General features: G+C 42.2%; 1 protein-coding gene across 1 annotated transcript; it reads left to right on the forward strand.

Moving 5' to 3' along the window:
* The first annotated feature begins 2,380 nt into the window (after positions 1 to 2,380).
* LOC118788443 (macrophage-expressed gene 1 protein-like) lies at positions 2,381 to 11,072 on the forward strand. Its single transcript, XM_036544449.1, has 3 exons — positions 2,381 to 2,403; positions 6,144 to 6,525; positions 9,531 to 11,072. Exons 1-3 carry the CDS (start codon positions 2,381 to 2,383, stop codon positions 11,070 to 11,072), a joined length of 1,947 nt encoding a protein of 648 aa, XP_036400342.1.
* Positions 11,073 to 16,436: the final 5,364 nt, after the last annotated feature.

The following is a 16,436-nucleotide window of genomic DNA, read 5'->3' on the forward strand; positions in this document are numbered from 1 at the left end:
AGTTAACAGTCATAATTACCACTGTACTGCCTGGGGGCAGGGAGGTTAATCCTCACTTTTTGCTCTTAACAGAATAATAAGCACAGTGGTTCTCATGTCTTCATTTTTTAAATCGTGTTATGTGGTTATGCTTTTTTTTAACTGATTTGATGGTCGTCATTCTTTCGTCAACCTAGGTGTACATTATATTTGTGTTTGTAACATTATTGAAACGTGACTGGTAAGTTTGATTTGTCTGGTAAAATAAATTCTTTCTGGACACCAGACTGGCAAGAAATAATCCTAGCGGAAACCCTGATTGTCCTCTAGATCAGGGGATCATACTGGATGCTTTCTCCATTTTCCTTCCTTCCACTCCCCGAATATAACCTCCTGGTGCCAGCCCGAGGCAGATGGGCTCCCTCTTTGAGTCGGGTTCTGCTCAAGGTTTCTTCCCTTATAGCCAGGGAGTTTTTCCTTGCCACTGTTGCCATAGGCTTGCTCTTGGGGGTTCAGGCCTGGGATCACTGTAAAGATGGATTGTGAAAAATTTCCTATGTAAAAATAAACTCTACCAATAAAAAAGATAAATAGTTTTTCTTGCTTGGTTTTATCCAGACTTGACATTCAGCAGGCTGATCTCACTGAACTGCTCCTCCGAAAGATGCCGCAGGTCATTTCTTCCCAGAGCCATAAGACTGTACAATACCACACGTGGGAGAGGAGGGGAAAGGAGGAGCACTGTGTAGTCTTGTAGTCATCTAACTTTTTAGTCTTTTTACCCATGCACTGTGTCTTTTACCCATGTACTGTTCACTGTTTTTATCTGTTTATTTATTTAATTTTTTTTTTTTGCACTTCCGCACTTTTAGTGGTTTGTATTATGGTTTTTTATTATGAATGTACTGTATGTCAGCGAGCAGCTGGATAACTTAATTTCCCACTGGGATTAATAAAGTACATATCTATCTATCTATCTATCTCTCTCTTGCTCTCTTGCTAGGATACAATTCGTAACAAGTCGCATCTGTAACAACACGCAACACGGAAATGCAAAGTAAAATGAAGTTCTCTAACTTTGCATCTACGCACACAAAAACTGGCACAGAAGATGATCCGACAGAATAAACTGGCATTCGGATCAGGACTTAGCGACGGTGCGGCTAAACCGCGAGGGATTCGCGATGATGCGCCGTGCATCGTCGCCCCGACAATTTTAATAAATTGGGTTCGCCCACAGGGAGCTTTGCACAATATGTGCTAGCTACCTAGTATTTATGTAGCCATATTTTTCAATCACCGATTGGATACATTTTGCTTGTCTCACTTACCTCATGCAGGTGTGCTGGGGTTTACTGACGATGTTCCCCTGTTCGCCTGTGACATTTACACTCCAATAGCCAATAGTGACTGTTTTTCATACTGCAAGTTGCCCAGCACGCTACAGTGAGGTAAACGTCAGTTGGAGGCTTGACTCAGTGCAACAGTGCATTAAATGGCATCTGTTACAGAAACGCATTTTAGTCATTATGTAAGTGAAATTGGGGCCTTCTGCAATGACAATTGGTGATCAACTCCCTCTTTTGAAACAGGTTTTGTCAAAGCTTAAAATATTGTGCAAGTACAAGTAATGCTTTAAGTTAAATTTGGAAGTGACTGTGATACATATATGAAACCAGTAGACAGAAAAAAACATCACTCTGAAATATATATCCCGTATATTATTTTGTTTTTGTCTACAGCACAGACCAACAGTAAGAATAATTGTTTATAGCAACCTGCTAAGATTTTTTAAACACACCAAATGTCCCCCTGAAATTACATACTTTGGCGCCATCAGCTGCCCACAGGAGGGTACTGCAGTTGTAGAGAGGCATGCACACGCCTGAACTCAATTCAACCTGCGGAGGTCTGCCAACCAACGAGGACAGAGGGAAAAAAAAAAACACAAATTACTGACTTGTAAATTAATGTGTAATTTATATCCGTTTTGCAGAACATTCAATACAAGACAGAATAGAAGTACGTGGCTACTTCAGCTGGCACACAACCAAGACAAAGTAACAGGAATAGTGAAAAGGAAGACAGATTACTATTACTATTACTGTTACCCAATTGAACAGGTTATCAACACTCATGTTATTCCATCATGTAAGAAAATTCATTCATCTTATCAGAAATTACTCATAAATTCATTTATGAATACACGTCTGCATCATACATGCAGATAGCACCCTAGCTATATGAATGGTTATCGAGGCTTCAGCATCTGGTTATATGTTGTAAATCCATCATCAGCAATAGCAGGAAGGCATAGCAAGTTTGCTACTACTGTCAGCTTATCTACCAAGATAGAAGACCGAATACCTACTGGGTTACAGAAACGAAGAATACCTGAAGAATGAGATCAGACGGCTACTGCAGGTTAGTAGCTAACTACCTAGCTAGAGGTAGTTGCCCCTTATTGTCTCAGCTGATTCATACAGTATGTGCATGTTACTGTTCTTAAATGTATGATTATTAAGATGACAAATGTTTATTTGGCTCTTACCAGCAAACAAACGTTTTACATCATGGATAGATGCCATGTGCTCAACAGCATTGGGTGGCAAGCTGAGTAGTCATTTTTTACCTTATGTCAGTTTTTTTATTTTTTTGTATTTGCATTTTTTTCATTGCTGCACGACTGTAACTCCCCCTCCTTCTCGGCCCTCGCCACAGGTAAATTGGGCATGTGCCTGAAGTTTGCAAGCACACTGTCCTTCTATCTACAGTATCATGCCAGACGCTGTGAAGAGATTCCATCATATTCACAGAGCCCCTGTACCCCGCTTACAGGATTGATATCAAAGGGTCTCTCTTCCTCTGATAGCTAGGGAAGCTCAATGCAGGCATGGTAAGTCTTAGCTGAAAGGAAGGTTCTTCCAACTGATGCTTCAAAATTTTTGTTAGACACACTTATTCCTATTAGTGGAGTGACTGGGGATACAGTACTACCTCACTTTTACTGAGTCATTATGTTCAGCTTATGAATTATAGATAGTGTTGTATAAGTAATAATTCAAAATATATTGATTTGGCTACCCATTGCACTCTTACAGACCAGCCTCAATTCATATGATGCACAACTTCTGTTCTGATATTCACACTTATCGGCGGTTCAAAGGAATGGCAAATGGAGACATTATGATACGCTTTGTCATTTCTGCACTGCAATAGCAGCATATAGGGGCTCTCGGCCAAAAAGTGACAATATCACACCTTCTCCTTCATGCTTTCCACAGTGGTAGCAGTGGCATGCTACAAGTAGCTGTTTTACTAGTTACATTCTAGTTGTCCTTTACCACCACAACTGCTGGCAGCATCACTCAGAACCTTGTTTTCTACAAATCTCTGTTACCAGCACAGGAGCCAATGGGGGATTCGGCTGTTTAGTGTTTATAATACAGCTGATGTCGTTTACACAAACAATATTGTGAATCAAATGGAGCAATACTATTGTGTGTCTTGAAATGGACTGAAATGGAGTGATGTGATTTAACAGAACACTGCCATTCCTGGGTTTGATGACTTATAAATACAACTAAGAATGAGGGTGTTCTGGGAGAGAGCTGCATATGCCCAAACCCCTACAGAGAGGAAAAGCCATGTTACCACATGAGAGCTGCTAATGCTGTGCCACGTGAGACCACCTTATGACTGACGCCCTCGTGGTTCCATGTGATTAGGCGACAACTGCATGCTTATAGAGTCACAGCGCCGACAGGACATCATCGTCGCACAAGTACAGAGACGCTCTATTCACTTCCTCGCCAGTCCTGGGCCCCTTAAAAATGAAACGGTGCATTTGGGACCAGCCTGGCCCATTTGCCAGCCCTTAGTGCCCGGTTAAGAGCATGCAACATTTGGCACTTTCTCAATGACATAATAAGGACCACTAAAGCAAGCTGTCAAGGGTTCTCCTGGTCAGAGCAACAAGACCAACATTTTGCCTCCAATGGAGAACACACAAGGCTTTTTGTCGTCCTGCTTCCACATTGTTTCTTGAACATCATTTTAGATGAGCCAATTCACCTTCTGCTGACTTCAGCCGGGCCTTGAATTCAGTCACATGATCTTAAAGACTGGTTTAGAGTCCGTAGTCCGAACCATCCCACTGAGCATTTCCATAAATTTCCATAAACACTAGTAAGCACAAAAGATGTAACAAGTGACCATGTATAGCTACCTCAACTTTGCTTGCAACAGGAAAAGACAAGAAAAACAACTAAATAAATAAAATTTGAAATCAACAGACAATGCACTTCCCAAATGTATATTGCTATAAGGCCACACTAAAGACATATTCTTAAAATCAGAGAAAGAGAAAGTGAAAAGAAAGATTGAAGAAGCTTAAAAATTCCATAGGGGTAAAAATGTTTATCATCATCTTATCATCATTACACTGAGGACGTCCTTTGTACTGGCCTGGGATGAACCTTGATAACCTTGGCCTTGTCAGCAATACAATGTCTCCGAAACTTGATATCCCAAGCTCATTTAGTGGGAGTGTTGGGTCAAACAATTATTTCAGTATGTTTTTTGCAGCTGTTAGACCAGGTAGCAGAAGAATCCTTCTCTGATGTAAAGTCAATGAAAATGAGGAATCATTATTCAAAATTGAAAATTTAAAAAATCTTTATCCATGTAACAAGTCACCAGCTCAGATAAAGGTTTAGATACTTACGTGCAGGTCCCAGAGACATCACTACAGTTCCAAATGACCCAAGAAAGCCTGTGAATGAGCCTGTAATGGATTACCTGGTTGGCTGAATTTTTAGAAACTGGAAATGTATTATTCTAAATTGTGTTCCAGTCAGGAGGTGAGTTTTCCTGATTAAGTTCTGAATTATTGGATGGGTAACTCATCAGAGGAGTTAACTAGTAGGTTAATTAGTGCACAGAACTCAGATATTTTGAAGAATGCTACATGTGTCCTTGCAGCTCATTTGAAACTTTCAGTTTCATCTATGACCCCCCCCCCCCCCCCCCCTTTAAAATGGAATGTATCTCATTGAAAAAACAGTTGAAAGGGCTGAAGATTTAGTTCAATAGGCCAAAGTGTCAAACTGTTATTTACTAATTGGACACAAATATATTACACCCTTGATTTTTTTTAGAGACAGCTGTACCAAGTAAGGGCTGGAGGCAGCCAGAGGCACAACTCTGCTAACCCGCCAGTGAATTAGTGTATAACTCCATGTATAACTCCATAAACTCAAAACATATTGTCAAAACATAAGTAATCACATACACTATGGACAGTCAAAACACATCCTTGGATGGTCACACTAAATTGGAAAAAAAAACAGTCCACATTGCGTTAAGTAATAACAAAGGTTGTAATGTAGAATATAGAGGATAAGCCTCTGTGGCATTGAAGCTTAAAGGATAACAGCTAATGTCAGTCAAGGTTTTTTTTGTTTATTATTAGCTTTACAATTTCATAACCCTAAAAGCATTTATAAGCCATATTCATAAAATTAAATGATCTACTGCAAATTGACCGGTAAAAATATTAGGAAGATTCATGTTAAAAAATCCTTTTCCATACAATGTACCCTCACATACAAAATACACTGGCAAAAGTTCAGCACAACATGATGGGCAAGTGTTGGGCAAAACAAGCACAATTCACATCACAGTTAAGGTAACCATTAATGTTTAAATAAACATTACATTTTAAGAATAGTTCAATATGTGGACATAAACTTTATAAATCCAAAAGCTCTGAATATGCTTCTACAAACCTATGGATCAACATCTTTTCACTGAAATGAGAAAAAACAGTATTTACAGCATATTGCACATACATAATTGAAGTAATTCACATCTGTTGCAGCCGATTTTCCAGGCAAGACTCCACTGGCGACACTGAACACAGAAACACAGAAGTCAGCTTACGATAGTCATCAGCCCATATTGCAGTATAACTGTAAACACTAATCGTGTTACAAAAACGTGGATTCATCTATTTATGAACCACAGAAACAGAAAGTGGTAACTGGCTATAAAAGCTCAGCTCCATGAAAGCCAGGCTGGCTTTTGGATTTAACTGGCTCATAGATGGCTCCATATTTTTCACTGCAAGCCATTTTGTTGGCTCTCTCTCTCTCTGGCTGTAGAGCCACATCAAACAACAACATCAATGAATGCAAAAAAACAGCCAATGTGCCGGGGCTAGGGGTGCTGCCCGGTGGAGGCTGGGACAACCTGAGGAACATGGACATGGGCCGGGTCATGAACATGAATTACTCCCTTTGCCAGACCACGGAGGACGGGGTGTACCTCCTGCCAGACCAAGTGTTCACTGTGCCGCAGAAGTCCACCAAGGTGGAGATCAACTCTGAGATCATCGAGAGCTGGTTGGAGCAGACCAGCACCACAGCCAGGTCCATAAACCTAGAGGTGTCCTTCAATCCTGTACTCCAAGGCAAATTCTCTGTGGAGAACGAGAGGATGAAGAAGCACCAGGTGAAGGAGAACACCTGCACCAGCCGGACACAGGTAAGACAAACAGCGGGGGACTCCAGAATGCCCTGATTGCTTGATTTATTTTAGGGATGCTCCGATCAATCGGCCGCCGATCATCATCGGCCAATATTCACTCGAAATTGTTTGATCGGCGCTCTCCCTGAAGGCCGATCAGAAAAGCCGATCAGATGACGCAAAATACCCGAGACTTTTTTTTTCTATGCACGACAAAACGAGTTGGCAACAATGACTTCTCCCGTCTGGCAGTTTTTTAAGGTGTCCGAAAAAAATAAGAAAATCGCTTTGTGCAATGTATGTAACATGGAAATTCCTCGTGGGGGAACTCGGGAACGACAGTTTAATACCACCAACCTCATTAGGCATTTTAGAACCCGTCACACATTTACATTTACTCATTTAGCAGACGCTTTTATCCAAAGCAACTTACATAGGTTACAGTTCTTTACAATGTCACCCATTTACACAGCCGGATATTTACCGAGGCAATTGTGGGTTAAGTACCTTGCCCAAGGGTACAGCAGCAGTGTCCCAGCGGGGATCGAACCGGCAACCTTTCGGTTACAAGCCCTGCGCCTTAACCACTAGGCTACACTGCCGCCACACGACAGAATACACCGAGTATGAAAGATTAGCCACAGCAAAGCCAGTAAAGGATGCTAAGCCATCTGTCACTCAGTTGACTGTAAGTGAGACGCTTAAACGACAGGAACCCTATAGCAGGGACAGTAAGAGGTGGAAGGAAATATCAGTAAAGATAATGGAATTCATTGGCCTTGATGAGCAGCCTCTTTCTGTAGTAGAGGACGAGGGGTTCCAACAATTTATAACCTTCTTGGACCCATGCTATGTCCCTCCAGGACGTAAATATTTCACAGTCATGTACCTGCCATAGTTATACCAAACGGTGTATACACGCATTGACAGCCTTTTGAAAGACAATGTCACATCTATCAGTTTTACAAGTGACATTTGGAGTTCAAGTGCATGTCCCACGTCCATGTTAAGTTTAACAGCGCACTTTATCGATCAAAACTTCAAACAACACGACGTTGTGCTTCATTGTCAAGAATTTTCCGGGTCACACACAGCCGAGGCTTTGGCAGCATTCAGTGGCATGTTCCAATCACGGGGAATTCCAAGAGAAAAAGTCCATGTAATTTTAAGGGATAACGCTAAAAACATGGAAAAGGCCATGAAGGACGCGGATATACCTAGTCTACCTTGCATGGCGCATACACTTCAGCTTGTTGTGGCCGAGGGAGTACTGTCACAGTGAAGTATTTCAGATATTTTAGCTTCAGGGATACGCATGGTCGGTCATTTAAAACATTCATCGTTAGCATATTCCCGACTCCAAAATATTCTTAATAGTTCTTAATTTTCTTTCTTTTTAAGTTCATAATTAGTTCTTAATGATATTTCTACAATACCAGTACTTTTAAGTACAGTTAGTTTTATTTCTGTAAGTGGTGCACAATGCTAGACAATAAATAAAACAGTTTAAATGAAGGATTCCCATCCTGTGATCGGTGATCGGTAATCGGTATTGGCAGATTCTGATTCCAGTGATCAGTAATCGGTGATCGGCTCCAAAAACACTGATCGGGGCATCCCTACTTAATTTTTTTGTATTATTTATTCACCAGGAAGTCCTTTTTTCCCCAGGGGATCTCTTTTTTTGCGGGAGACATAGCCAGGGCAGCAGATTGTCCATCCACAACACAGCAATGTACAAAGTCATACAGTACATAGACAGAGACAAAATAAGGCTGTGAAAAACAACTCCTTTCTTTGAGCTCAATGTAATTGTTTTTTTTTCATAGGCTTTATTATTTTGTCTTATTTTAGCTGGAATATTTTGTATTTTTACTCATTCTATTCATGTAAAATGTCTCAACAAACGGAGGAGTGATCTGGTGACAAACTTGGACCAGTGTGCACACACCTTCAGCACCTAAATGATAACTGAACAGTAGGGCATTCATTTGGGCAGCAGTAAGGTGCAGGACTCATAACCTGGAGGGTGCTAGCTTGATTTCCTTGTCAGATGCTGCTGTACAAGGTAGTCCATGGGAATGATTGTCCTAGTGTTTTTGACATGTATGCAGTTGATTCTTATGTCAGTAATTCTTATAAAAGGAGTCACTTTATATGGCTTCTGCCTACTTTTTCATGCTGCTTATTGACTGAAAATGACAACAGCTGATGTGGATGCAAGCCCCACAGTGGAGCTTTCAAGCAAGAGCTGTTGCACTTTAGCTTTTGAATTTGATTGAGTTTGGCAGTACATATTTAATTTTCACTTTGAACAACTGTCAGTAAGTTTTATTTACTAATTTTTTTTCTTCCATTTTTTTCAAATGACTTAGTCAAAATTTTATTTTATTCCAGTTTATGTATCTAGAATACAGTGGATTTCTTTTTTGTTCTTACGTCTGGCATGTGCCTCTAATTTGTGTGAGGTAATGTTAGCAGAAAGAAAGCACCATTTTGGAAACCTTGAAGCTGTGTTTTTGAGGTATTACCTCACAATCTGCCTTATTATCTTTTAAAAATCTTTTTTAAAGAATCTTCTTATGATATATATCTGCTGTCTGCATGAACTTCACCTATAAAATCATAAACTTATCTAAACAGGCTAACAGTAAAAAACAATTAAATTGCCTCTCTCTTCTTTCTGTCCCACGTCTGTCTCTCTCTCTCTGTCTCTCTCCCTCTGTCTCTCTCTCTCTCTCTCTCTTTCTCTCTCTCTGTCTCTCTCTCTCTCTCTCTCTCTCTCCCTATCTCTCTCCCTCTGTCTCTCTCTCTCTCTCTCTCTCTCTCTCTCTCTCTCTCTCTCTCTCTCTCTCTCTCTCTCTGTCTTTCTCTCTCTCTCTCTCTCTCTCTCTGTCTCTCTCTCTCTGTCTCTCTCTCTCTCTCTCTCTCTCTCTCTCTGTCTTTCTCTCTCTTTCTCTCTCTCCCTGTCTCTCTCTCTCTGTCTCTCTCTCTCTGTGTCTCTCTCTCTCACATATACACAGGTGCGTAATTTCATCTACAGTGTGAAAGCTCGCCCAGGCTTTGCCTTGGACCCAATATTCATAAGCCGGGTGACTGACATTGCCAACGCCCTTGAGAACAATGAGACCCGTTTGGCAGCATACCTTTCTGAGACCCTGGTGCTGGACTATGGCACACACGTCCTCACCTCTGTGGATGCTGGTGCCATTCTGATGAAGGAAGACTACCTCAGAAAGTCCTTTGTGCTGAAAAACAAAAACAACTCATTGTCCTTGTCTGCCCGGGTCTCTTTCTTTATAACAGTGGACACGGGACTGCAAGGCAGTCTCTGGAGATTTGACACCGATGCCTATGAGGCAAATATAATCTACTCCCTCATCCTCAGCCATGGAGGCGTCCCCTTCTACCCCCGCATCTCTCTGAAGACATGGCAACAGAGCATCAGCAATAATCTGGTGGCCATTGACCGCTCAGGACTTCCTCTTCACTTCTTCCTCAACAAGCAAACCCTCCCTGACCTCCCAGATCCCACCATCCTGAAGCTGGCCAGCGCTGTGTCCCAGGCCATTCAACGCTACTACACTGTCAACACCCACCCCGGCTGCACTGATCCTGGCTCCAGTAACTACAACTACCAGGCTAACGTGGACGACCAATCCTGTGGGGGCGTAACAAAGAACCTAAGCCTTGGAGGGGTGTTCCAGCGGTGTACCCCCCTCACCAACGACCCAGAGGCTCTGGAGATGTGCAAGACCCTGACCCAGAAAAACCCACAGACTGGGGATCTGAGCTGCATGCAGCCTTACATCCAAGCCCACCTGAGGACAGAGGAGAGGGAGCAAGGCTACAGCGAGTTTGAGTGCAGACAAGTCTGCCACACCTGCTGGCTGCTGTTCACATGTTGCAAGGACGCATGTGGCGAGGTGTACCACATGCACCGCGTGAGGGTGGAGACCTACTGGTGCGCCGGCGACAACATCATCGTGCCCCGTACCCCGGGTTACCTCTTTGGGGGACTGTATGGTCCCAAGCTGGTAAACCCCCTCACTAAGTCGAAGGGGTGTCCTGGTGAGTTTGTGCCCTTCACCCTGACGTCGGAGGGCCTGAAGATCTGCCTCAGCGGCAATCACGAGACGGACGCGCGTTTCGCGGTGCCGTTCGGGGGGCTGTTCAGCTGCGAGGCGGGCAACCCCATGGCGGGCGGGGACTCTCGGTGCCCGGCCGGGTTCACCCAGCACTCGGCCGGTGTCAGCGATGGGTGCGATTTGCTGTTCTGCACCAGCTCAGATGCGTTCTCCAAGGAGGAGCCCGCGCGTATCCGTCTTCCTCCTTATACCCGCCGTCCGCTGGAGGTTCAAAACGGCACCGAAACCGTGGCTGTTGTTAGTGAGGATGGCGAGGCTTGGGTCAGAAATGCGGGCATGAAGTATTGGAAAAAGGCCTCCATAGATAAAGCCCAGGACATGGTGGAGGAGTTCACCCTGTCTGCGGCTCCGCTGGAGAAGGGTGTGTTAAGAATGACACTGGCCTTCCTTATGTCAGCAGCTGTGATGATTCCGTAGAGGAAGTTCACTATTATATGTGAAAAGACAGAAGTCAAATGGTTGATCAAGCCAGCTTTAGGAGTTGTAGCACATTTTCACATTAGAAATTGTAAAACTGTAGTCCTGCAATGCTCGACCCACAATGGGGCTCTTCTGATTGCTTGCGGTGCGAACCAATTTGTTTCACTTAAGCTTGTGGGGAAATCATGCTTCCAGTCTTTGCTTCTATGATTGTTTTTGTTCTGAGTGCGTCTGCACGATTCTGGATTATTCAAAAATATGTATGCAAAATGTTAATACTACACACTAAATGGAAATTTAAATAAAAACATTTGTGGTTGTGCTCTTCATTTAGCGTCCAAGCATTTAATTACTTACTGTAATTTAAATATTTTAAAAAATGCCCAGAAGTATCAAGTCAGTTTGGATCAGGTTTCTAACTCCAAAACAGGAAACAGACATGAAGCCAATGTCCATAAACCAGGAAGAACATGCAGTGTGATCAGCCTGGGCCTGCATCAGACAAACATGTTTATGATGTTTATGCCTGTCTGTGTGTAGAGTGTACAGTAAAAACAAATCCAGACTTATGTAAAGCCTTCATAGCGTTGCTTGTGAATATCTGTATAAGATGCACAGTAGTATCTGCAGAATGCCACACCCATCACATTTTAAAAAGTGCCACCACTGATTCCTGTCTGACACAAAATCCAGACGTAGCACATATTTTCACACGCAACTCTGGGTAACCCTATAGTCGCCGAGGTTATGTTGAAATTGAGGAAATCAGCGAGTGATGTGTTCACAATGTCCACAACGTGACAAATCCCTCAGTTTGGAACTGAAAGTTGGTGGAGGATGGGGCAGACTCCCATGCAGGTAAAACTTGGTAACATTTTATCTTTTTTGCAGAAATGGAGACTTTAAAAAGTATGGATTTCTGGTCAAACTTTACCTACCAGCTCAAAAAGGCATGCTGACAACTTCCAAGAAGAAATGTTTGTTATCTGGATTGTTTTATTTCCTTGAACCTGTAACGCACCTTGCCAGTTCATTTGGCCTGCTTTTTTGGCACACCAATCTGGAGACCCTGATTTACACCTTTTAATTGCCAGGTATCGGTTAAGGTTGTAGTAGATAAATAGGTGCCAGAAACATAATCTATCATGACATTAGAAGTTAGCCAGTAGTCAGTTCTACATTTGCATTCAGCATCAGGTTTAAACCAGGAATACTTTTTAAGGTCAGGATTTGCCGAATGCCACGGCTCAACAGCTCCGATGACAGTGATTTTCTATAAATCCATAATGATGGAATAGGCAGTTATTATTAGTGAAGAAGCTCAATACAGGGCTCAATGCAGTTATATCATTTTGTTTGCGCAATTAGAATATATGGCATAACCGGAGGTGATATCCCATAGCTCAGTCTCAGTAATGGGAGTGAAAATAAATTATGTTAGATGGTAACTGTACTTTTGAGTAATTCACTGGGTTAGGTGGTATCTTCCAGAGCTGCCAGAGAGGTACCTACATTTATGCAATGTATCTTCGTGTGGACTAGGAGGGGTCCATTCTCCAGAAATGTCCTGATACAAGCTTTGAATGGCAGTTTCACCTAATACAGGTATGACTGCCATGCTGCTCCCCACGCACTAACAGCACTGTTGTTACTGACATAGACCCGACACGTCAGTGGTTGAGACTCAGCTCATATAAGCATAGCCACACTTCTGAAGACCAGCATGATGTGACAGATTTTAGCTGTTATTCTCAGAGCTACTTGCTCCTTCTCATGTGTAAGTGCAGCACACCAAAAGTCCACAGGTATTTCACTGACCAAAATGAAAACCCCCATCTGTCCTAGAACTGTTTTATGCAATCACTACTTGTAAAGTATTGTCAATTCCCATAATCCCCTGCAACTGCTTGCACCAACTCACTCACTCACTTGCCAACACACTTTGGCTAAAATGAAGAGACCAATAGTGTTATATGGGGCCCTGAGTACGACTGATGACGTAGTGTGGCAGAATAAAATGGAGAAGATGAAAAAGAAGATAAAGAAAGCAGTGGAAAAAGGTCTCAGTCTGACTGTTTATTGTGTGGTGATCCCATATTAAAATTCTATATGTTAAAAAGGAGGTTAGATGCAACAGATGTTAATGCTAGTTAGACCTTAGGGTTATTGTGGTTATTTCTGTAGGAAACCCCCAGAGGGAGCCAAATCTCTGCATTGAATAGGTACAGAATATAGCTACCAACCCCTAGCTCATGAGATGGCATACCTGCAAGCCCAATTTCTTGATAGTCAATGGTCTTGATTTCCTGAAATCTGTAAACATCTAGCAGAACAAATTTTACTATTCACTGTGGAAATTTTAGGCTTAGAACATGGGTCACAAGTATGTGCAAGGCTGTGGATTATGTTACTTCTTTCAGATCAATAAATCACTTCCAATGCACATTTTCCTGTTTTTGTAATCCAAATTGCCTTACTTGATGTTTCCCTCCTACTTTTTGTGGAGCTTTGATGCACAGGTTCTCAATATTATCAGTGCCAGGGGAAAACACACAGAAAAAGAAACACATAGAGACTGACCGCAAATGTAGCAGAACTGAAAGCAGTAGCTTGTGTGAGTCCTGCACAAAGCCAGTAGCACAACAGGTAATCGACCAGTTTCAGCAGCGATGATAACTCTCCGAGACCTCCTTAGTTATCACTGTTGCCTATGAAGCTGGGGGAAAATTGCCTTGAGTTCATCTGGTACGAGAGTAGCGCTTAGAGTTGGTTGTGTGACAACAGTGGGGGTTGGGAGCTCACTTGCAGAGGTGCGGACAGTCATATTCTGAAACAGGTTTTGATGGAAAAGGGGAATGCGAGTCATTTGAGTGTGGGTTTGGCAGTACTTTCTTCACTAGGCCTAGAGGTGTGTCAGGGTTGTTTTCTATTGTTTTATGCTAGGGTTAGATGACATCTCTTCATTTAGCACCACATTTTTGTCAAGATAATTTGTTGTTTCTGGCAGTAGATGTTAGGCAAGGAAGCATTTTTATGTCATTGTTGTCAATGGAATGAAATCTCATCTCCAGTCTGCGTTTGTGTTGGCTGATATCCTAAGACAGTTCTGTTTTACACTAATTTGCTCAGCAAATTTGCCACAAGTTTCCCTTGAATATACCTTCCTATGCAGCATAATAGGTGGATTTGTAAGGCATTTATTTTTCTAGTTAGCTTCTCTGATCCGTCACCTAGTCATGGTGTATCTATCCCTTTAAACAGTCCTCTGCCAGCAGGCATGACAGAAATTTCATGTTAAGTTACACATTTGCCTCTTTGCCTTTTGCTTCAGTTCTAGTGTTTTGGGATAGATATAGAGACAGTGGCAGGATATTGGGAAAACCAGACTAGGATTTGTTCTCAGGAATTTTTTTGCATTTCATCACTGCAGAGAAACAGTGTTAGGGGACCTCGGGTGCAGCAGCGAAGAGGAGAGGGAGCTGGTACATCAGAATGGTTGGGCTTGCAACATAACCTGTGTCAACTAGGGAGTGATTTGGGATCTCTTCTGTAGCAGAAGGCAAAGGGGGAACTTGTGTGTGCTATTCAACAGGTTTGCAGCACTGCCAGAAAGAAACCAGGGCTACGAGCAGAGTACTTCAGTACATGTTGCTAAAATAAACATACTAAGAGACTAAGTCTAGCTAATAAAAAAAACAAGACAAGTCACTGAGCATTTCTATATCTTTAACAAATGCATTGCATGCCACGGCTACAGTACCAAGAGACTCCTCCAACCACCAGTTTTCCTTAAACTGCTCCAACTCATCAGACCACATGAAGACTAATGAAACAAACACAAAGGTATTCTTAGGAAGGGCGTTGCTTTCAACACTCAATAAAGAGTATTTCTTAGTGAAAAGAAAACACAAACCCGGAAACAGATGCAACACACCAAACGCCAATGGGAAACTAAATGGAAGTATTGGCTGCACATGTGACGCCCACTAAATGTATGGTCACAATTTTGCGATACACTGAATTAATTTACTTTTTATTTTCTTGAATATTGTGTGTGATTTTTTTGTCTACCAATACTTTCAAATGAATGCTGCTCTAGTTTTCACCTCAGGGGGGAGCTGTCTGAGAGGGAGTTTGCACTAAGTAGCATAGAAAGCTGCCGTCTTGCTTCAGATGCTGACAAGCAGAACTGAGGAACACAGCAAACACTCTCTGTCCTTGTTGTTTCTCTCTTCTCCCCTGTTCCTAACAGGTTATGTGGGATCCCAACCCCTTGGGACCTGTAACACACACAATATGCACCATCTGTACTTAGTCCAACAATAGCTCTCTACCCCTACCACTTTCTGTTCAATGCGTTTTCCCCAGGTAATCAAGGGTGTGGGTCTAGGCTCTTGCTATTGAAAATTGGCAACGGGCACGCGTGATGGGGCATCAATATGTCTTTGATGTCATGAAGGAGACAGAAATGCATATAGAGCAGATTCTGGAAGAAGAGGTGACTATCTTGCTTGATGCCACTGGAAAGTCTTTGATGTCATGTGGCTTATGTAACCATATGGTACCCGAGTAGTCAGTTTGCCAGGATGTGTACCAAAAATCCAACTATCTTGGATTAAACTATCTAATTAAACTGGTAAATGAACCCTGTCTGGGGTACGTGGCCCAGGACAAAATTGCCATAAGTGCTACCTAGTAAACTGATTCTACAATGCTGGCCTTACATTATCATAGGTCTCATAGTATTCTATATGTACACAAATAATACTATATACTACCTTACTGTACATACACGTATAATGTACAACAAGTACTGATTGGGAAAAGAAACAAGTGAAATTGTAAAGATGGTACCCACAACCTCAGGTTAAAGCATGTTTTACAGAAGTAATTTGTCAGCATTGATTAAGCAGAGTATACTGAATATTTGGACAAGTAATGTAAATCCCATAAATGTCCATTAAAGTTTTGGTTTTCTTGGTGTCTGAATACAGTAGGATATAGTAGGTCCATGTTAAATAAACCTAAAGTCCTCAGGGGCATACAAATCTTTGGTAATATCCTACAGGAAGTATGCCATTTTGCCTTCAATCCATTATGAAACCATACACTCCAGCCACATACTCCTGCCGGATCTCGTTGCTCTGTAACCAGTGGTCACTTTCTCATCACTTTCCAGAAAGGTCAATCTTCTCGGTCACGGCTATTTTCTACACTGGCCCCCAGCAAAGAACGAACTCCCAACAGTCAGAACTGACGATTCACTGACCACATTCCACTGCAGATTGAAAAATGTTCAAAGGACACCTTGGTTCAACTAACCCCACAGTCTGAACATTCATGCTACTGTATGTCCTCAAG

The sequence above is a fragment of the Megalops cyprinoides genome, chromosome 1 (genome assembly GCF_013368585.1).
Source record: "Megalops cyprinoides isolate fMegCyp1 chromosome 1, fMegCyp1.pri, whole genome shotgun sequence".
Taxonomy (NCBI): domain Eukaryota; kingdom Metazoa; phylum Chordata; class Actinopteri; order Elopiformes; family Megalopidae; genus Megalops; species Megalops cyprinoides.